We start from the raw sequence: 23053 nt of genomic DNA, 5'->3' as shown, positions 1-23053 counted from the left end.
TCGCCACGTTCATTGCTTTCTCCATATCCGAACTTTCCGATTACTCTTGGCCAGGTATCCCAGTCTTTGCCTACTTTTGCATTTAAGTCCCCCATTACGATTAGGAGATCTTGACTTGATGTCTGCTGTACTGCTTTTTGCAAATCTATATAGAACTCCTCAATGTCTTCTTCTGATGATGTCGAAGTTGGTGAGTATACTTGAATAATAGTCAGTGATCCAATTGATGTTTTAAATCTTGCTTTAATTATCCTAGGTGAGATAGGATTGTAAGACTAGAGTTTTGAGCCTTTGGTTTTAATATAAGTGCTACTCCTTCTTGGTTTTTGTTGTTCTCCCCCTGAAGTTAAGATTTTATACTGTCCATGGTGGAATTCTCCTTTTCCAGTCCATCTGGTTTCGCAGAGTCCAATCACTTCCCATTGGTAGTTGTCCAATTCATGCAGTAGTATTTCCAATGCTCCTTCCTGGTAAAGAGTTCCTATGCTTATTATGTTTTTCATATCTACTAGGTAATGTATAATAATTAACCTTATCTTATTTCTATTTATTTAGTTTGTTTCCCTATTCATAAATTGTAAATAAACCTTGATGATAGAGTTTCTCTCCCAGGGAATTCCCATGACAAAATTGCAAGGAACTTTTCAAATATTTCTTGTCTTGAGTCCTGGGAAAAGCATCTTGAGACTGCAGACATTCCATAAATTTAATTTTACAAATCTTAAAGAGGTTGAATTTTTTTATAATTTTTAATTTTATTTATCGACTGCAATGTCATTAATTTCTTGATCTGTACCTTCAAGGGGTGTTCAGGCTACTATGACAGCTACATGATTAACTTTACATTATTATTGATCTCCTAAAAGCATGCTTCTAAGGCACTTCAATCCACCTACACCTTGATCTTCCTCTAGGTCTCTTTCCTGCCATCTTGGCATTAAACACCTGCTTTACTAACCTTTCCTCTTCCATTCTATTTAAGTGACTATTACCATCTCAGATTAGCCCTACTCACACATTCTTGAATGCGAACAATGCAAAGTTCCTTCCTAACGTCTTCCTTTCTATTGATGCCATCTGTTCAAGCCCCTAATTTTTCTAAAGAACTCTAATATCTGAGGTCTCTAAACTATGGTCAATTGCTTTATTTCTAACCCAACTCTCAGATCCATAACTTAAACTGGTTAAAACACTGCCTTGTATATTGCTAGCAGGCCTAGTATACAGTGTGTACAGTGATATGATAATTCTGCCATTGATGCCATCTGTTCTGGCCCCAAATTTTTCTAAGAACTCTCATATCTGAGGTCTCTAAACTAATCAAGTGCTTTATTTCTAACCCAACTCTCAAATCCATAAGTTAAAACTGATTAAAACACTGCCTTGTATACTGCTAGGTTGGCGTTTTGCCACATTTCGCTTATTCCACATAAGTTTATTCACTTGGCTCCCCACCATAGCAGCTTTGCTTATTCTGTTGTCTGTTTCAAGATTTAATTTGCCTTTGTCACTGAAAATTGCACATCAGTAGCCGAAATATTTTATTGTTTTATAGGGTCATTGAGCATGCAGCTGAAGTTTTCTATGTTTCTGCCTATTTTCATAGTTTTTGAACTTTTTACCTCTGATTTTCATGTCAAATTTTGTTACATCTCTTATTCACTTTAGTCAGAGAATCTTGGAGACTTGTCCTGGATTTATTTAGAAGTATAATCAGCCAAAGTATATGCTGGCCTGGTTGGCTGAGTAGTTAGCGTGTCTGCTTTCCAGTCAAAAGGCTGCGGGTTCAAATCCCGCCATGGGCATGATTGTTTGTGATTGTCAGTGAAAATGCTAATGGTGGGTGGTAGATGATGATTGTAGTTGGTGGATTGAGTGGTGGAGACAGAGCTGTAGAGTAGGTGCCCTCCCTCGATGAGTCTTTGGACTCCCTGGAGGTGTCATATAATAATAATAACATAATCTGCATAAAGTAAAAAGCTGAGATTAACATCTCCAATTTTGATATCTGGTTTAATGCTACTTTCTTTTATAATGCAATCTTTATAGATGATGATTAAGAGTGGAGATAATGTGCACCCTTGTCTTACTCCTGATTTTACATCAAACCATCTTCCTGTATTTCCTTCAATTCTAACTTTGACTGACAACTTATACATTATATATTGCTCTGTATAATGTTCCATTTACTCCATGTAATTGTAGTGTTTTGCAAAAGCTTTTCTCTGGGCACTTTATCATATGCCTTTTCTACAAAACCTATTATTATTATTTTATGGCATCTCCATGGAGTCTGGAGACTCATCATGCGACACCCAAATTAACCATTATACACACCTATCATAACTTTCCTTGAATCCATTCACCATCAGGGAACTCACAACCAACTCTGGCAATCCATTCCTCTCACTCATCACTCTCTAGCCAAAAAATTTGGTCCCCCCCCCACACACCCTTACTAACCACACTCTTACACAACTTCTACAGATGGCCTCTAGTTCTCTATTTGTCATATATTGAAAATTTTCACTTGCATCTATTTTATAAAATCCCTTTAATATCTTAAAAGTTTCCCCTCTTTTCCGTATATCAACTAAACTTGGTAACCCACAAACCTTCAACCTGTCTTCATGGGGGGGGGAGTATTCCACAGACCTGTCACCATCTTGGTCACTCGTCTCTGAATCCTCTCTACTTGGTCCCCAAGAAATCCCGCTGACCAAATCTGTGTGCAGTACTCAAAATGTGGCCGAATCATAGCCTTATAAAGAGGGATAATAACTTCCTTATCTTTACTTGTTAGTATGTTTTTCAACATCCAAATAATCTTTTGAGCTATTTTATCAACTTTTGCAATATGCCCTCTGAACTTCAACTTTTTGTGCATTATTATTCCCAAGTCCCTAGCTACATCAATTTCTTGCAATCCAATACCATCAATATGATACACCATATGCAACCTTTTCAACCCAAACTGCATAACCTTACATTTTCCAACATTAAATTGACAATCATTATCCTTTGCCTGCAATGCCAGTTTATTTAAATCATTCTTCAGACATTTACATCATCAGCAAACCCAATGAATATCCCCTCAAATTTTTCCCTATGTTATTGATATACAAATTAAAAAGTAGTGACCTAATACTGAACCCTGAGGTACTCCACTAGTCACCATCATTCTCCTAGATTCCAATCCATCATATACTACTCTCTGGTGTCTGTCCATCAGCCACCTCACTATCCATGCTTCTAGCCTCATATCCATTCCCATTTGCTTCAGCTTTTGTAATAGTTTCCATGTGGTATTCTGTCAAATGCCTTGGCAAAGATAAGCAATATCATGGTGTAGCCATTACCTTTATCCAATTCTGCTATCACTTTATTATAAAATGTGAATAATTGCTAGATAGGACCTACTCTTTACAAAGTCATGCTGCCCACTATCGAGTATCACATCCCTATCCACCCACTGTTGTTTTTTACCTCTTGCCAATTTTTCCAATACTTTAATAACCACTCCTGATATATTAATTGGTTTGTAGTTTGCTACCTCTGTCTTGAAGCCACCTTTATGCAATGGTACTATCTTACTCTTTTTCCACTCCCTTGGAAAATCCTGCCAGCATTGAGACTTAGATTGAACAACTTCGTCAGAGGCCATGCCAGTTCTCTTGCACATTCACATAGTACATGTCTGATATGCTATCCAGTCCCACTGCTGTGTTCACATTCATATTTTTTAATATGCTGAATGCCCCCTGTTCATCTACCTCAATGTTGATATGCATCTCTGTAACATCAGCAACTGTAAAATCACCACCTGGCTGATACACCTTTGCAAAATGATCACTCAGCAACTCGACTATTTCTTTTGGTTCAGTCACCTTCCTACCATGAGCATTGTGTCAAGTCAACTTACTATAGTCATTTTTCCTCTGGCTTGCTACCCATTAAAAAAACTCTTTTGGATTTACCTTGGCCTGTTTGGCTAATTCTTCAAAAATCAATTTATGAATCAAGTAAAATAAGCCAACAGTGCCTTTTAAATATTTTGCAAAAGAAAACAAAAATCATGGCATTTAAAGTTCCCGATCAAAAACAGTCATAGAAGATAAAATAATAGTTTTGGACAGACTACTTTTGTGTCTTTATATAAACTTTATATAGCTTGTATTAGGTGCAGTGGATGTCCTAGTTTTTCATTATGGTACCTTATTTTTCTCTATGTATTTTACCCAAAGCTTTTTTTATCTCATAATCTATAAAGGCTAAATGCATGTTCAAATTAAATTCTTGTCTTGTTTTCAATAATTTATTTTATTAGTTAAATCTGTTAATGGGGGTTTGCTATTAAGGATTGAAAAGTTGAGTAGGATAATTGTAAGATAGAGTAGGAAACTGTTAATGCATTTATCCATGGAAGAATTATAAGGCGAATGGATATATTGGATCCACATCAGTCATTTAACAGGTACCAAACAGAAGCTCATTTTGTAGTTTTGCTTTATCTGCGATGAAAACTATAGTTTGAAATACTCGTTTCAGTATCTCTTCCTACTGCTTAAACACTTAAGCAGAATCAGCAATAAAAGGATAAATATATATACAAATATAACTTGGGTAGAGTGATTAGATTAGAGTCTTTAGGGTAATGAAATGCCAAGGCAGCTTGGAAACTTTGCTTCTTTATAAGCTGTTAATTACTGTTGAAATCATTCAAACTTAATGTCAGATATTTATTAGCATACATCTAAACCCTTCTGCTGAAAATATTTAAGCTAACGAAATTCTTCTTGCTGGCTTATTTTCTTTTATAATTAAAATTAAAAAAATCACATGCAAAACTTTAGGTTAACCGAATTTGTGACACAAATTATGTTTTACTGAAAATCTTGCTCAGTATTTTTATACAGAGCAGAACATTCTGTATTACCACTGTCATTCTTACAAAATTTATCAATTATATGTTATTTTTGAAATGGTGGGAGGGGGGGGGGATACATAGGGTTCCCAACATTTGTCACACACACATGTAGCCTCTCTTTTTGCATGTCTTGAAAAAGAGGTGTGTGTGTGTTATTTTTTATATATATATTATATTAACTATTTTGTCTACCGGCTATGCCTTTGTTAATAATTATACTATATACTTATGAGGTGATTTATTATATAAAATTCTTTTACTAAAAATTATTTTTATTTTGACTCTGAGTGTCCCTATATGTTATTGTATCGCACAAAAGTTCACTCCAATTGGTGCAATGACTTTAACTATCTCTTTCAGAATCCAACTAATCATTGACTCAATACCAAGTACAAAATAAACACATTTAATAAAACTAAAACAATATATATACACTTCTAGCAATAATACATAACTATAACTACAGATTATATGGATCCAAGGCCTTATTAAAAAATATAAACTTACTCTTAAGACTAAACACTTTTTCCTTCACAATCACAAAAAAAATGTTCATAGTCTTTTTCTCTTTCTGTTAAGGCTCTTTTCCAGAAGTTGTACAGCTCTGTACTTCATTTTCAGGATCCTTTTCATCAATCAATGTAACACACATAAAAGTCTTCTTGACTAAATCTTGTTCCTTTTAGTAGCAATACTCATCAGATCAGGCATCCTTAATACCTAAAAATCTTCTTAATCAATATATTTTCTAAACATTCACTTTCAGGCATCCTTAATACTTATAGAACTTCCTTATCAATATTTTCCCTAAGAAAAACATTCACTTTAGAATGCGAGCTACAAGTTCTCCTTTCATTCACAATATTAAATGACAGTCTTAACTTTTTCCACTTTAAAAACTTACAGTTTCAAGATTTCCTTTTATTCATTACTTATTCCTCCTTGAAACCTATTATTTCCACTATTCCTTTTTCGGAATACACTATAAAATTTCTTCCGACTGCCACACACAAAAAAATCAAGTTCCTTCCAACTTGAATATTTACCGGCCAGTGTTCTAAAAACTTCCGAACGCTCTCTTGTTTACAACTGTTACTTGGATACGCAGCGCTTTCCTTGTCAGCTGTCAATCACACATCAAATCCTCTCCGGGAGCATGCGCACTCCACAAAAGTCAGAAACTACGCACTGCAATAAAATGGCTGACTCGCTGTATCCATTAGCGCTAAGAGAAAGTCTTTCACAAAACACAAAATTCAACATTTTTAAACCACAACAAACTTTCTTATAAGTAACACAAATATTCAGTTTAGTAAGTATATCAATTTTTTTTTTACTTCTTTACATGTTACTTCTAATATAACATTTTCATAACGGGCACATCATAAGTGCAGACACTGCGTGTATGAAAACAAAACTAACAAGCATAATTAATACGTAAAAATATTCAGAATTTTTAATATGATTATTTTTACATGTGTGTGTCCAAACATTTTTTTCAAATGAGATGTTTGGACACATACACACACAGCCATACCTTGTGGGATTTTTCTTAGGAGCAGGAAGAACAAGTGTTGGAAAGTGTCTTCCTTTCAATCTTAGGAGTTGTTCATCACTAGGTGATGCACATCCCACGTCAGTCATTTATCCTCAGTGTATGGGAGATTTAAAAAATTTCTCTTATGGGAGTCAGTTGAAAATCTGCATATATTAAGTTTTATCCTGTATTATTTCATGCAATCTCTAAGACTTTAGAACTGTTATATGTAGGAGCAGGACCGGCGCTACCATTTAAGCAAACTAGGCAACCGCCTATGGCACAAGCCATGAAGGGGTGCAAAACTTCAAGCTATGCTTTATTCATACTTTACTAAAATATCAAAATTAAATAGTGATATATGATTTAGGTATCGATTCTTTTTCCTTATCCCTTGCTCATCACACTATTTTACTATTTAACTCTTGGTTCTTTTTTGTTCCTTACCTAAATGATTTGAACTTACCACTATTTAAAATTCAGTTAAGATAAATATTTTAAAACGCTAACATTTTAAAATATTAAATTTCGGTATTTTATAACTTTTTTTTGTAAATGAATTAGAACAGAGAATTTTCAAATTAATTAAAAAGAAAATAAAAAAAGCCCTATTAATTTAACCTGAAAGACAATTTTATTTTGTTTAATGTCTATTAGAAACATTTTAGTTTATGAAATAAGGGGCACACTTGTAAACTTTCCTAGGGTGCAAAATAACCTGGCACCGACACTGTGTAGGAGGTAAAAACAGAACTTTATGCAAACTTCAAGTCCTAACAAAAACATTCAGCAGAGCTACTTATGCCAGTTGTTTGTATTCTGTTATACAATTGGGGGAGGGGCTTCATATTAGTTGATTGGGCTCTTTCCTGATAATTTCATGCAGTTTTTATGACATGATCATTATGCATACCTCACTATTTTCACTATCCATGGGAAGACTGATCATGTGACACATTGGCTGGGAAAGTCTCCTGCTATAAAAAGGTGCAAATATTTTCCTTCAGATAGCAATGAAGACAAGGAAGTGCTTGAATTGAACTGAATTATATGTCTCTACATGCCCACAAAATTCAAATGTTTCAAGTTATTTTGAAGGAGGTTTTTTTTTTTTTAAATGTGAAAGTGCACTTGAGTATACTTGAGCTCAGCAAGGGCACTATGTTTAAACTGTTCAAGTATTGATATTACAACCTCCCTTGAGTCTCTTCTGAAGATACTATCAAATGTATGTCTGAGGTCTTTACATGTTAAGGAAGAAATACATTCAGAAGTATACATGAAAAATCTGAGATGTATATTTTGCCATCTTCAGAAATGTAGACAATGCTTGATTCTCTAATCAAGCTTTATCATTTTAACTCTGTCTTTTAAATATGAAAAGTAAATTGAACGAAAAGGTTATTCATATTGAATGCTCCTCTTACAGGAACAATCCATTTTTGATAATATCAGTAAAACAAATATGTCAACTTTAGAAGTTGACATATTTGTTGAAGGTTTTATTGTTATCAAGGGATATTACAACCTCCCTTGAGTCTCCAGTATTCTTTGAGTCTCTTCTGAAGATACTATCAAATGTATGTCTGAGCTCTTTACATGTTAAGGAAGAAATACATTCAGAAGTATACATGAAAAATCTGAGATGTATATTTTGCCATCTTCAGAAATGTAGACAATGCTTGATTCTCTAATCAAGCTTTATCATTTTAACTCTGTCTTTTAAATATGAAAAGTAAATTGAACGAAAAGGTTATTCATATTGAATGCTCCTCTTACAGGAACAATCCATTTTTGATAATATCAGTAAAACAAATATGTCAACTTTAGAAGTTGACATATTTGTTGAAGGTTTTATTGTTATCATCATCAGACTTCCGTGGAGTCAAGAAACTCATCGTGGGAGAACCCACTCACATATGCACAGCTCATAATACCTAACTTAAAGGTATTCACTGTCTCTGCATTTGCCACATTAATCAAAAATCTAGCTTCCAGGGATGACCTCTTGTTCTCCTCCCTGTCTCCAGACATTCTATGAAAAATCTCATCCACATTAATCTGGTAATTACCCCTTACTAACTTATATATCTCAATTGTATTCCCCCCCCCCTCCTTTTATTCACTAAGGGGGCTTATACAGCCATTTAAGCCCCTTCCAATCTAATTTAAAACAATAATGGACCCAAAACATAGCCCTGGCACACACACTACCAGTGAATTTTCCTCGTCTGGGATATCACTTCCTCCCATGCACAGCCTGCTGATACCTATCAGACAGCCAATCTCCAATCCAATGCACTAATAAACTATTCAACTCCATCTGTTCCAGTTTAACTACTAGCTTGTCATGTGGCAATCTGTCAAATGGCTTTGCAAAATCTAAATATACTACTGTATATGCATCCCCCCCCCTTTATCCTGTATTCATCCCCTTGTTATAATAAGTAAGCAGATTGCTAAACATGATCTTCCTTTAGCAAATCCATGCTGTCCATTAAAGAGAATTCTGATGCTGTAAACCCAGTTCTGAATCCTTGTCCTCACTAGCTTCTCTAACACCTTGACCACAACCAGACAAGGAGATTGGCTTATAATTCAAATCCTTAGTCTTATCACACCCTTTAATGAATAGAACAATTTTGCCCTCTTTCTACTCCTTTGGAACTTGGGCCAGTTTAAGACTTACCTTTTTAACTCATGTTAAAAAGGTAAATTCAAGCTGTTATGGAACATTCCCTCAAGACATGTGATGATATATCATCCAGTCCCATGGCCTTGTTGAAATTAAGTTTACTCAATTCCTCATATATCTTCTGCTTACTCACCATGTAGTTCCTCCCCCATTCCCACTGCTCTCAAGTTCTGCATTATATTACAATCACGTGGATGGAATACTTTAACAAACTGCTCATTTAACACTGCTACTATATCCTCCTTGGTGTTTTATAATTCTCCCATTATCTGTGACCAACATCATCTTTCCATAATTATTTTTCCTTTTACTTGCTACATATCAAAAACTCCCTAGGCTTACTGCTTCTCATACTGCACTTTTATTACCCATACCAAGTGAGTCACCTTCCTTGCTTGCTCTTTGTACTGATGTAACTGATTACTGCCACCTCCACAATGCCTTTTTCTTCTATTTTGCTATCTCTTCAGTCATCCATTTTACACCTACTTTGTTTAATCTCCTGACCTTTGGAATATACTCAGTCATTTCCTCTGCCAGATAGTTCCAGAGTAGGGACCAAGCAGCATCGATTTCCTTTCCATCCAATTCCTCATTCCTTGATATCAGTGCAGGCTGCTTCCTGAATTTTTTATAATCACCCACCTTATATCATGTATATCCCTTTCCCACCACCCAAGTGACTATTTCATGGTCCCTTTCACTAACTGGAGGAAGATGTAATGCTTCATTTACAGTACCATCTTATGATGAGATAATCAAATCCAAGACCCTTGATCCCCTTGTAGCTGTTATTACATGCTGCTTAAGATAGTTATCCCTCAAAAACTCAAGAAATTCATTCTTTTTGATTCCAGAAGCTGTCTCTTCATTCCAGATTATATTACCATAATTGAAATCGTCCGTAATGATCACCCTTTTCTTAGTCAGACCAATTTACTAAATATTTCTTTCTCACTGCCTTCCACATTACCGAGTCTATAGCAACATTCTACTAAACATTTCATCCTGTCTGCTTTATGACATACTGCTTCAAAACCACTGTCACTATTTACTCCTTGCATCTCCATCCTAGATGGGCACAACTCCTCTGCCATCATCACTTGTACTCCTCTTCTTCCCTTTTTGTCTTGCCTGTCTTCATGAAAGATTACATCTCCCTCTATTCCTGTCAGAATGTCATCCTCGTTCAACCATGTCTCACTTATTCCAATAATTTTTGGGTGTATGAACTCTGTCAGTTCTACAGTTTTATTCCCCTTGTTTCGAATACTTCTAGCATCTGTAAACATACACACTAGCTCATTTCTCCTTCTGTAACAAGTCCACTGACCTCTTGGATATGACTCCTCCACACTCTTTCCTCCCACACATCCTTGATTATCTTAATCATTTCTTGCACACTCACACATCTACTCCTGAAACCATCATCTACACTCTTCTCAAACAATTCTCCACATCCACCATGACTCCCCACTCTTTCTCTGTCCATTTTGTGTTTCTTCTCTCTCATTCTCTTTACTTGTGCCACTTACTTTTTCAGGTTTTTTTTTATTTACCTCAATCATTATTTTCTCTTGCAGCAATGGTTTCTCCATCTGACTCATGCCAAATCCATTTAAATGTAACTCATCTCTCTCTCTCTTATACAGCTGTATCCATTCCTCAAATTCATCTCACACTCACAAAAGGAATTCCTTTCTCCTCATTACTCTGCTAGCATACCATTCATAATCTTCACTTGCCTTCTCAGCTTATCATTATCATATCTGGGCAACATGCTGGCTATCTTACCTACCACACTGATATCTTTTACTTTCCTTAACAGCCTCCTGACATCAAATCATTTGTGCCAACTACCAGTACCAACTCGTTTGGTTGCATACTCGTCTTATCCAATGCTTCAATCACCCTGCTCATTCTACCTCTCAGAAAACAAACCTTGTGCACCTTTTCATCCACCACACCTCTAATCATTGAATCCCCATATATTGCTACTCTCAAGTCTTTCGTCCCATTCTTTCTCACATTTCCATACAAATCGGTAATGCTCCCCAGTTCGTTCTTCATACGTTTAATCTCTTGCCTCATCTTTACCAATTCTGCTTTCATTTCTTCAATTACATTCTCAGTAATTTTTTATTAATGAATAGAGCTTACTATAATATGGGTTTTGTAATATTGATACACTTTCTTTTGAGGTGGGGTTATTCCTGATGCAAAAACCATATATGCCATGAAGAAGCATCGGCAGATGGCTAGAGAAATGGGAGATTACATTCCTATTAATGAAGTTCCAGAAGATCAACAAGAAAATAATTCCCGGTTAATAAGGTAATCTTTTGAATGTCTTGAAGTCATTAATTCTATTTAAATATGTTCTTATTTTTATTTTACAAAGTAACATTTTTGTGTGTCAGCAACTTTTCATGTGCATTTATTTTATAGAGAAGATGACAATGATCGAACTGATGATGACGATGATGATGATGATGAAGAACCAAGCAGAATGAATTTCACAGTGAACATGGTTGCAGTAGAGAAGCAAAAAGCTCGAGCAGCATTTTTGTCTGCTCAAGAACGTATGTAGCATTGTATTTTGGAAATTTTTCAGTGATATGTTTTACTGAGAATAGTGATTCTGGTGAATTTAATGAGTTGAAATGTTATGCAGATTAATAGTTACTATAGTTGTCTATATTTTTATTATGTTTTTTCATTGTCTTGACAAATGATGATTGTGCCCCCTCTCACGGACCCTGCTGTCAAACTGCTGATTGATTGCTCTCACTTTGATTCTCTCCAAAATATGGATGGAGATGCAGTAATCTACTGTTTATCTTACCCTTCAGCTAATCAGAATGGTGATTCTGATCTGATAATTGAGAGGTCATTGTTTTGAAAATTCGGATAAACGATGTTAATAGTCAACTATTCCACTACTTGGAAGCCTACTAGTTAATCAGTGATTGTTCATGACTGATTTCTTGGCCAACATCACTCACCATTGGACATGTACCATGGGAAGGTTTGGAGAAACATACGATGTCATTCTTGACATTTCCAGCACATTTGATCACGTATGCATCAATGCCTGCTCTGTAAATTGCCTTGCTACCGGTAACTGAGTAGTCTGCTTTCTCTCCAGTTCGCTGCATGTTGTGATGGATAGCTTCCCCACCAATGTTATAGTGTTTCATGGCTTTGTTCTATTATTTATCCTCTTTCCTCCAGTACATAAATGGCCTACTTTCAGTTGCCAAAAATTCTATCCACAGTTTTGCTGACAGCAGAGCACTTCATTCATCCGTTCTTTCAACAAACCATGCTGGACTCAAACTTCCTATACTCCAAGATCATCTGCAACCACTGCCTTAAAAACACTGATCTCCATATCATCCTTTAATGGTGCAAGGATAAATTGTTCACCTTTAATGCTCCCAAAAGGCAGTCTTTTTTGCAAGAGGGTTCTTCCTCAGTCTAAAAAAGTAGGCATCCATTTCTGTTTTGGATTCTACTTTTCATCCTTCAGCTACTGATTCTGTGTATCTCAAATACACCCATCCTTGGAATGCTGTTTGCATGTTGCAACCTAAAATCTTCCTAAAAATTCTTGATGCTGTCCAGAGGAGAGTGATTTGGCTGAGAGATGCCACCCCCCCCCCCTTTCACTGACACTTCAGTCACTATCTCACATACTCCACTAAATGGGTATCCACCATTCCTCTGCTTTCTGTTGAGCTGTTAAAGCACAAGCAGGCTGCCCAACACCCTTTTTCATTCCATCTGCAAACACATCAAACTGTCTTCTGGAACAGCCTTCCTTGCAAACTGTTCCCCACTAGGTACAATCTCCAACTCTTCAAGAAAAATGTCTGTACATTTCTTCTCTCCCAATCCTCATTTGTACCCCACAAATCCCTAATGTGCTTATGTCACTCATGTAGGGTATTGATTAAAAAATAAAATAAAATGTTAGCCAACCATTTAATACTTTAAAATAATCAATTGCTGATTCCACTATTTCATTCATAAGTTGCTTATGAATGAATTAGTGGCCTAGTCAGTAGCACATATTTTGAACAGCAAACAGTAAACCAATTCCAAATAAGTCTGTCAGTCTTTAAGTGGCTGTCTGTTATTGCCTTTGTAAATTTAATATTGTAGATATCACTCTTTTCTATTTTTCGGTTTAATAGATATTCCATTGTCAGTATGCATTAGCAGTAAAATTTTATCTTCTTATTATTACTACTACAGGCGACTCCAAGGAGTCCTTAGACTCATCGAGGGAGGCCCTAAACATCATGTCCACACAACTATTCGACATTCTCACAGAGTCTGTCATACCTTGCCTTGAACTCATTCACTGTCATAGCACCCATAACAGACTCTGGCAGCTTATTCCACTCATTTACCACTCTAAAAGTAAAGAACCCAGCTCTAACACCCTTGCTAACCACACTCTTGCCCAGCTTCCATAGATGTCCCCTAGTTCTCCCACCACCAGTCCTGGTCTCAAAAAAATCCTCTGAATTAATCCTATAGAAACCCTTCAGCAATTTGAATTCTCGATCATATCTCCTCTTTTCTGCCTATCAACCAATTTCTGCAATCCACAAATCTTCAACCTGTTCTCTTAAGGTTCATTCCATAGACCTGCTATCATCTTGGTCACTCGCCTCTGGATCTTCTCAACCTTCTTTCCATCAAGAAGAAACCTAGGTGACCAAATCTGGGGACAGCAGTCGAGATGAGGTCTTATCAAGGCTCAGTACAGAGGAACAATAACTTGCTTATCTCTGCTTGTCAAAATATTCTTCAGCAACCAAGTGATTTGATGAGCTGATTTAGTCACTTTTGCAATGTGCCCCCTAAACTTCATCTCCCTATCCACCAACACTCCCAAGTTCCTGACCTCATCAATCTCCTGGAGTACAGTTCCACCAGTGTGGTATACTGCTGCTAATCTTTTCGCCCCAAAATGTATAAGCTTACATTTTGTCATCCATTCTCCTTAGCCCAGACCTCCAATCTATCCAAATCATCCTGCAAGATTTTGACATCTTCTGCATTCACTATTGCCATACCCAACTTTGCATCATCAGCGAACAAATGAACCGTTCCTCTTAGATCCTTCCCTATATCGTTAATGAACAAATTAAACAGCAGTGGTCCAAGAACAGAACCCTGCGACACACCACTAGTCACAGGCCGAAGTCAAAGTGTTTTGTTTTTCTTTGAAGTATCCATTTCTTTATTGTGTCACTAAATTTTACTATCTGGTCTTTTCTCATGCTTACAAGCATTTGCACAGTCAAATTCTCTGGTTCTGTATTAACTGGGATACCCATTACATGCTAAAATATAGGACTTTGGCAGAGACTAACAGAAAGATAGGGCATGAAAGTCAAGGTTTATTATATATGGCAGAATGCATACTTTGCCATCACGTGGACATGTGTAAAAGTTTGCGATTCCAAAGGAAAGAACAGCAGGATATAATGTAATATGTTTAAGTAAAGATAAACCAGTTTATTCTTATTATAGAAAACATCTTTTAGTGTTAAGTGATTATAAAATTAATTATTAATCATTTTCATTAAATAAATTAGTTATTAAACATTTAATTCATTCCATTAAACTGAAACATGAGAATTAAAATTATACAAGAAGCTGTTTTACAGAAGATAGTATATGAATAGCATAATATTAACAAATATAGTATTAAGTAGGATTCCAATTATTTAAAATAGTCATGTGTATTGTATTAAGGATATCATATACAGAAACTCATACAAATGAATGAGTGTTTGAAAAGATCAGTAGAACTTTAAGGATATTGATAGAAGAAAGTTACAATACCTTGGAAGGATAGAAGGAGGACTTCTCAGAATAGTAATAGAAGGTAAAGTTCCTGGAAAAGGAGTGGGGGGGGGGGGGGGGTAGACCATCAATGAGATGGATGGTGTGTGTGTGGAATGACTGATCTTTAGAGAGTTGAAGCCTCCAGAAAAGCATACAACAGGATCACGTGGTGGGGGACTGGTGTGGCACATCACTGAGCATCTGAGTGACCATACGGTATATATGGATATCCAGTGAACAGATGATGATGTGTATGGGCATATGTTTATGCTTTCAAAGTAGGTGCATCATCTCATGGAAGCAGTTAGATTAATGCTTGAATTTACATTCAAACACTGTAAAGATTTTTCTTACTCCTATAGCATGGAGTATTACAATCACAACATTGGCAGTAAATCAGGAGTTTTAGAGGACTATGTTTAAGCATAATGGACCACAGGTAAAATTGCATTTTTATGAAGAGAGTAAATGATGTTTTGATTTTATATTCTTTCAGAATTCTGTTTAGCTTGATAATAATAGAGCAAATATATTGAAAAGATAAATAACCTCTAGTTTTCTCAGTGTTAGACATGAGTGTTGAGTTTGGTGGTTAGAAAAGTCTTGGTCTTTTCATTAATAAGATGGTGAGCACATGATCAAAGGGCTGAATGATGCTTAATTTGTGAAGTTTACAGTGGTGTGAAGGTACTGTTTGTATGGGTCAGTTTCTCATAGACAGAGACTCTTTTCAGATGATCTGTAGGTTAGTTTATATCCAAGAAAAACTGTAAATAAACCTTTGATTCCTCAAGTCCAGAAGTAAATTTTATGCTGCACTGTTTGTTGTTGAGATGGTATAAAAATCATGATTGTTAACCATGGCTCCATGTTAAGAGCACCTCTTCAATATGTTTACCATAGCTTGCATTTCAGAAAATGTTTATAAGCCTTTTTTTCCCTCTTGAAATGCTTCCATACATATGTTAGATAGCATTAGAACTAGAGGAGAACTTTGTGGCTAAATAATTTTTTCTGTTTATCTGTTATCATTATATTTGAAGCAACCTGATGCCATGAGATTTTTTTTGAAATATCTTTGCCATAATAAAAGTAAAACCAAAATTCCAGGTAATCTGTCTGGTAATTAATTTTGATAATGCATATCGTAATACATTACTTGTGATATATGTTATTTCAGTTATTTTATTTATTTTACACATAGGTGCAGAAACAGAGTTAGAAAATGACGAGGCGGATGAACTTGAGCGTTGGGAACGAGAACAGATAAAAAAAGGTGTCAGCATAGCTCAGGTATGTTTTGCTTCTCAAAATTGAAAGCATTTTGCATTTATCAAACTATCTCATAGAAAAAAAAAAAATTATGTAATCCCCTAAGTGTGGCAGAATGGGGGATTTATTATATATTCACTTTTCTGTGTGAAATAGTTTTACAATCATTCTTTTAGAAATTTAAAAATTTTGTTTATATTTAATATGTTTATTGTTTTATTAAAGGTTACACAGCAGCCCCAAGGAGTTGAACAGTTATATAATTACTCACAAAATGTCTCTCATGAAGAAAAGTCATTATTTTCCAGGATGCCTGCCCAGACAACTCAAGAAAATGAGATTAAATCTTCATTTCGAAATGTAGTTCCACTTCCTAAGATAGATAAGACCAATCTTACCACAGAAATCATCAAAAATCGTTTACGTGAAAGGTAATATTATTTCTGCATTGTGTATCTGTTGTTTTTGGTGATTAATTACGCTTCACAAATATCATTTGGACTTGATTAATGAAATGAATGCACCTGCTCTTTAAACAGCATTTAATATTTTTAATGAATTATTGCAGGATAAGCATATGCCAGCCACAAAGCAATTCATTTATTTTGTTTTTCTTAACATGCCCATAAATTACCACATAACAGGGTAGAAATAAATTTTTATTAAAAAATCAAGGTCAAAGTTAGATAACTGGAGGGAAACCTCCAGATCATCTGCAAGATCATCCACATTTGAAGGAATGTGGAAAATTGAATAGGGCTTCTTACCTAATGTTCAGTCTTCAGCTTCTCATGGTGTGCCTTGTTAATAGGTATCCACCCGTGTCCTGAATGAATAAGAATAGGATGACAATTTAAGATTTTTGCTGACCAAATTATATTGTGTATTGACTAAATAATCAGTAATGATGGCACAACATGATGAAGTGTCATCATGCCAGTTGGGGCACAGCCCAGTTAAACAAGGCCCATACATTTTTTTTTTTTTTTTAACATGGAATTGAAAATGGAAAAATCCAATGGCAAACACTAAGCTGCTACATAGATCCATATATAAACATGAGCATTTGTATAAATAAAGTGCTGAAGCCTTACTTCATAGATATAATTTTAATCAGAGCAACTGCCTCACTATTCCAGAAGTTTGGGAAATTGTTATCCTCAATTGTATTAAATAAATTTATGTTATATTTTAATTTAATTTCAGCCCATTAGGTTTAATCCATGATCCCGCAACTGTATACGTAGAGGGATTCCAATTTAAATATGCATGCTACTGTTTTATGAATTCAATTCCTATTGTTGTTCAATCATTGTACTGGCGATGATGTCTTACGAGTCATCATTACAGTACATAATAAAAAAAGTTATTTACTGTGGTATACGTGTTATTCTTCATGTGTAGAGGCTTAAGTGCCATGAGGACATCGTGTTGGAAGCTTAATGGATTTTTTACAACACTCAGAAAGGATTAAAACAGAATTTAATACTTCCTATATTTCGTCCTAGTCACTAGGACATCTACAGGGATTACAAAAACAACTAATGTAACATGAACACAAATATCATACAATACTAAGCCCAACCACGTGGGTGGCACTAAAGTCCTATCTAGGTGGAGCGCCCTCTAAGGGCAGTTGTAGGTGGCCTGGAATGTAAGGTGGGAACTCTGGTGATGAGTGTTTCCCAAATCTTCGGAAGCTTAATGCAACCGTATTTATTAAGATTTGGTTGATTTCTGAGAGCTGCTGCTGCTTCTAAGAATAATCTCTCTTTCTTGAATTTGCTGTGGTTGAGCATGGTGGTTTTCTTCCATGATACCCTGTGGGTGGCGTCCAAGACATGGTCAGCCAAGCCTGAATGACCATAGTTGTGTTTAGAGATGTAAGACGTGTTCCTCCAGGCAGATGGATGCTGATCTGCCTGTCTGTCCAAAGTACGCCAGTTTACAGGAACAGAGTACTTTGTAAACTCCAGGCAGAGAGAGAGGAGGGAGCTGATCTTTCGTAGAATGGATAAGGTTAGCAAGTTTGCGGTGGGGCTTATATGCTGTGTGTAGGTTGTACTTTTTTAGAATCTTGGCTATTTTTTCGGATGTGCCACAGATGTAGGGTATGGTGATGTCATTTTTAAAATCTTGTTGACGAGAAGGATGGGGGAGGAACTGATTATTTTTTTGATACTGTGATCACTGTAGCCATTGGAGAGGAATGTGCTGTGTATGTGGGTAAGCTCAGTAATGAGGGCGGTTCCACTGGAACAAAGATTGTGGGCTCTCTCTTGGCAAGAGTTTTAATAATGCCATATTATTGAGAAGGGTGGTGGTGGGAGAGTTTGTGAATGTATCTGCCTGTGTGTGTGTGGGGGGGGGGGGGGTTCTGTATACAGTGAAGGCAAGTGTATCATTAGGCTGGCGTGTAACTAAGGTGTCTAGGAAGGGTAAACAATTGTTCTTTTCCTTTTCCATAGTAAACTGGATTCTTGGATGTATGCTATTGAGATGACTGAGGAAGGAGTCTAACGTGTCTGGGCCATGAGGCCAAATAGAGAACACATCATCTACATATCTTAGCCAGATAGAAGGTTTGAGTGGGCTGAGTCTATGGCTCGTTTTTCGAAATCTTCCATATAGAAATTGGCAAGAGGGGGAAACCCATGGCAGTTCCCTCTATCTGCTTGTAGATTTTGTTCTTCCAAGAAAAATACCCAGAGTTAATGTCAAAGGAAAAGAGATCTAAGATGTCAGACGGAAAAACGTTTTCTAAGAGAGATAAGGTGTCAGTTAAGGGAATCAAAGCTTACCAATATGTCTGCATTATTCAAGGTTAAATTTTCTATGAGGGCTTTAAAGTGGATCGAGTTTTTTATATAGGAAGTGGACCTTCCAGTGAGGGGGGGGGGTCAGAGAGTTGGGACAGTCTGTAGCAAAGTGCATTGGTTGCATCTACTATAGGTCTGAGTGGGGAATTGGGTTTGTGGATTTTTGGTAAACTGTATATTCGGGGGGGGGGACGTAAAGGTTTAAGTTTTTTCGTGATGTCAGATGGCCAGGAAAATACTTTTTTAATTAAGATTTTTGATTTTTTGACTTGTGTTTTTGTTGGGTTGTGTTCTAGCAGGATGTAGATAGCACGATCGCGGAGGATAATATTCATTTTACGATTGTATTCACTGGTATTAAGAACAACTGTGGCATTACCCTTATCCGCTCTGGTGATGACGATGCTTTTTTCTTTCCGTAATTTCAGGAGAGCCGTGTGTTTGGCATACGATAAATTACTTTTTGGAGGCGACGAATGAGCGAGGATGTTGACTACGTCAAGTCTGATGTGTTGTTGGCTATCTCCGACGGTAAGCGACTGATCCCACATTCAATGTTAACCATTACATCAAGCACTGGCACTTCCTTCGGAGCGACGGCAAAATTACGGCTGAGGCAAAGGGCGCTGATTGCATCGTCGTTGAGCCTTTTGGAAGAGAAGTTTACTACTGTCTGGAGCGGTTGAATTTGTGGTTGTAGTTTGTCTTTAACCAGGTTGTTATATTTCTTGACATTTTTATTTTTTGAAATTCTTTCTGTGCGGAAGTTTCTGAAATGCCAGAGAGAATCGACCAAAGTTCAGGGTTAAGAACGGTGGAGAGCTCTGAATGTAAGGAGCCAACAGCGGCATTTGTCACTGAGAGGGTGGCACGAGTAGAGGCGATTTGCTTGCGTAGTAATGCCACGCTGGCATGGTTATATATGCAGAGTGCTTTTTTGGAATGGAAATTGGTCTTTAGTTTAACGCAGTTCGGTATCGCTCTTGTATCCCGACATCTTTTTAAAAAGGCCAGCCTATTTAGTTGCCTAGATAGTCGTAGTTTTGACTTACTGTATTGCTTGGATTTGCATGCTAAATCTTGTCCATGAATGATTAAAATTCGTGTGTAGAGGCTAAAGTGCTGTGAGGATATCATGTTGGAGGCTTAATGGATTTTTTACAACACTCAGAATGGATTAAAACAGAATTTAATACTTCCTATATTTCGTCCTAGTCACTAGGACATCTATGGGGATTACAAATGTTACATGTTACTAATGTAACATGAACACAAATATCATACAATGCTAAGCCCAACCACGTGGGTGGCACTAAAGTCCTATCTAGGTGGAGCGCCCTCTAAGGGCAGTTGTGGGTGGCCTGGAATGTAAGGTGGGACCTCTGGTGATGAGTGTTTCCAAAATCTTTGGAAGCTTAATGCAACTGTATTTATTAAGATTTGGTTGATTTCTGAGAGCTGCTGCTTCTAAGAATAGTCTCTCTTTCTTGAATTTGCTGTGGTTGAGCATGGTGGTTTTCTTCCATGATACCCTGTGGGTGGTGTCCAAGACATGGTCAGCCAAACCTGAATGACCATAGTTGTGTTTACAGATGTAAGACTTGTGTTCCTCCAGGTGGATGAATGCTGATCTGCCTGTCTGTCCAAAGTACGCCAGCTTACAGGAACAGGGTACTTTGTAAACTCCAGGCACAGAGAGAGGAGGGAGCTGATCTTTCGAATTTCGAGCTGATTTTTTTGTAATCCCCGTAGATGTCCTAGTGACTAGGAAGAAATATAGGAAGTATTAAATTCTGTTTTAATCCTTTCTGAGTGTTGTAAGAAATCCATTAAGCCTCCAACATGACTGTTATTCTATAGTTAAGGTCCATAATATTTTTATCGGGGAATCAAGATGAACACTGAGAAGTTAGCATCTGGAACAAACTCATTGTCAGCAGAATGAAAATAAAAGAATTGGAACTAGCTGAAGAAAAGTATCTGCTGGATTTTTAAGGACATGTACAAATCATTACTAACACCATGATCCAACATAAAGATGTTCAGAAATTTATGTGGAGAAAAGATACAAGAAATTAAAAGTCTTATTGACTGTGTTTGAGTTGAAAGTGATATCTCCACAATAATTCAAAATACAAGAACATATAGGGGATTTAAACTTTTTTATATTTTTCAGTTACACTTTTATTTGTCTTTATTTTCCATTTTAGTTTTTAGTTTTTCCATATTAGTCTTTATTTGAGTTGTAAGTCAGCAGTTAGAATTGAAGGAAGTACAGGAAGATGGTTTAATGTTAAATCTGGTGTGAGACAAGGATGTACATTATCCCCTCTGTTATTCATTATCAATATGGATCGCATTATGAAGGAAAGTGGTATTAAACATGATATCAAAATTGGAGATGTTAATGTCAGCTCTTTGCTTTATGCGGATGATGTTTTATTTCTAAATAAATCCGCTACTAGTCTGCAAGATTCACTGACTAAATTGAATAACTGTTGTAATAGATATGGTATATAGGTCAGCAATAAAAAGACAAAGACAATGCAAATAGGCAGAATCATTGAAAATGTCAACTGTGTTGTGAATGGAGAACTTATAGAACAAGTAAAACATTTCAGCTACTTAGGCACGATTTTTAGTGAAGATGGTAAGTTAAATATGGAAGTAGACAACAGAATGAACAAAGCTGGTATGGTAGGAAGTCAACTGAATAAATTTATATGGAATAAGAGAGAAATTAGCCAAAAGACTAAATTAGCTGTGTACAGGACAGAGCTTAAACCAATTTTAACTTATGGATCTGAGATCTGGGTCAGAAGTAAAACACTTGACCAAAGACTAGAGACCACAGATCTGAGAATCCTGAGAAAGATTAGAGGCGTGAACAGATGGCATCAATGGCAATCATATTAAAAACGAGAATATTAGGAAAGAACTTGACATTGTCAGCATCCAGGAATGTGTTAGCAGAGCTAATCTCAGGTAGTATGGTCACTTAAACAGAATGGGCGAAGAAAGATTAGCAAAACAAATGTTCTCTGCCAAGTTGGCAGGAAAATGACCCAGAGGAAGACCAAGATATAGGTGGATTGATACGGTACAAAGTGCCTTAGACGATAGAAATATAGATCTGATAATGTTGGAGTCTTGACAAGTAACAGACTGATTTGGAGGAAAATTGTAGATAGGAAGTTCGTAAAGATTTAAATTTTTCATGTAGTACTATCATATCCTGTACACCTCTTTGAGGGTACATGGCAGGAATTTGATGATGATTATATTTTTCAAATATGAAATTTAACAAAAAAATAAATAAAGTTCAGGGGATAATAAATCCCTCATTATTTTAAAGCCGGATACGAAACTGAAAGATCGAAATCTAAGAGTTTCATGCCGAAGAACTATCGGCGAGTCCAAGCATAAGTCAACACCTGGGTAGTACAACATTAGGGCAACTTGGAGCAAAGATGAAGCAAGCTTCATCACTATCCTTAATATTTTCTCATAATGTAAAATGCAGCTACTAGGAAATGTATTACTGTTTTGTCCCCTTAACTTAATTTATGACGCTGGAAAAAAAAATAGCCTCTTGGCTCTTTATCGTAGTAATAATATATGGGTACCCCATTCTGGCAATTCATATAGTAGGGGTATGTAAGTTTGTTTCACTTAAACCTTGGTATTAACCAACTCTACCTACTCACTGATGAGACCTCAATAAAGGTCGAAACTGGTCTGGGTCGTGACCTCTCCTTGTAATTTAAAACAGTAATACATCTCCTAGGAGCTGCATTTTACATTATGAGAAAAAATTAAGGATAGTGATGGAGCTTGCTCCACCTTTGCTCCGAGTTGCCTTAGTGTTGTACTACCCAGGTGTTGACTTACTCTTGGATCGCCGATAGTTCTTCGGCATGAAACTCTTAGATTTT

General features: G+C 36.3%; 1 protein-coding gene across 2 annotated transcripts in view; it reads left to right on the top strand.

Moving 5' to 3' along the window:
- Positions 1–23053, top strand: part of LOC150099324 (PAX3- and PAX7-binding protein 1-like) — a 291434-nt gene that overhangs the window by 55363 nt on the left and 213018 nt on the right. For both annotated transcript variants that reach the window (XM_090403794.1, XM_090403795.1), the window contains exons 4-7: positions 11361–11493; positions 11608–11741; positions 16232–16320; positions 16525–16730. In XM_090403794.1, the coding sequence (XP_090259920.1) occupies positions 11361–11493; positions 11608–11741; positions 16232–16320; positions 16525–16730 (562 nt within the window). The remainder of the gene's footprint in view (positions 1–11360; positions 11494–11607; positions 11742–16231; positions 16321–16524; positions 16731–23053) is intronic.

The sequence above is a fragment of the Typopeltis vanoorti genome, chromosome 14, assembly GCF_054136105.1.
Source record: "Typopeltis vanoorti isolate ZY-2024b chromosome 14, IOZ_Tvanoo_1.0, whole genome shotgun sequence".
Lineage (NCBI taxonomy): Eukaryota > Metazoa > Arthropoda > Arachnida > Uropygi > Thelyphonidae > Typopeltis > Typopeltis vanoorti.
This window is presented reverse-complemented; position numbering and strand designations above follow the sequence as displayed.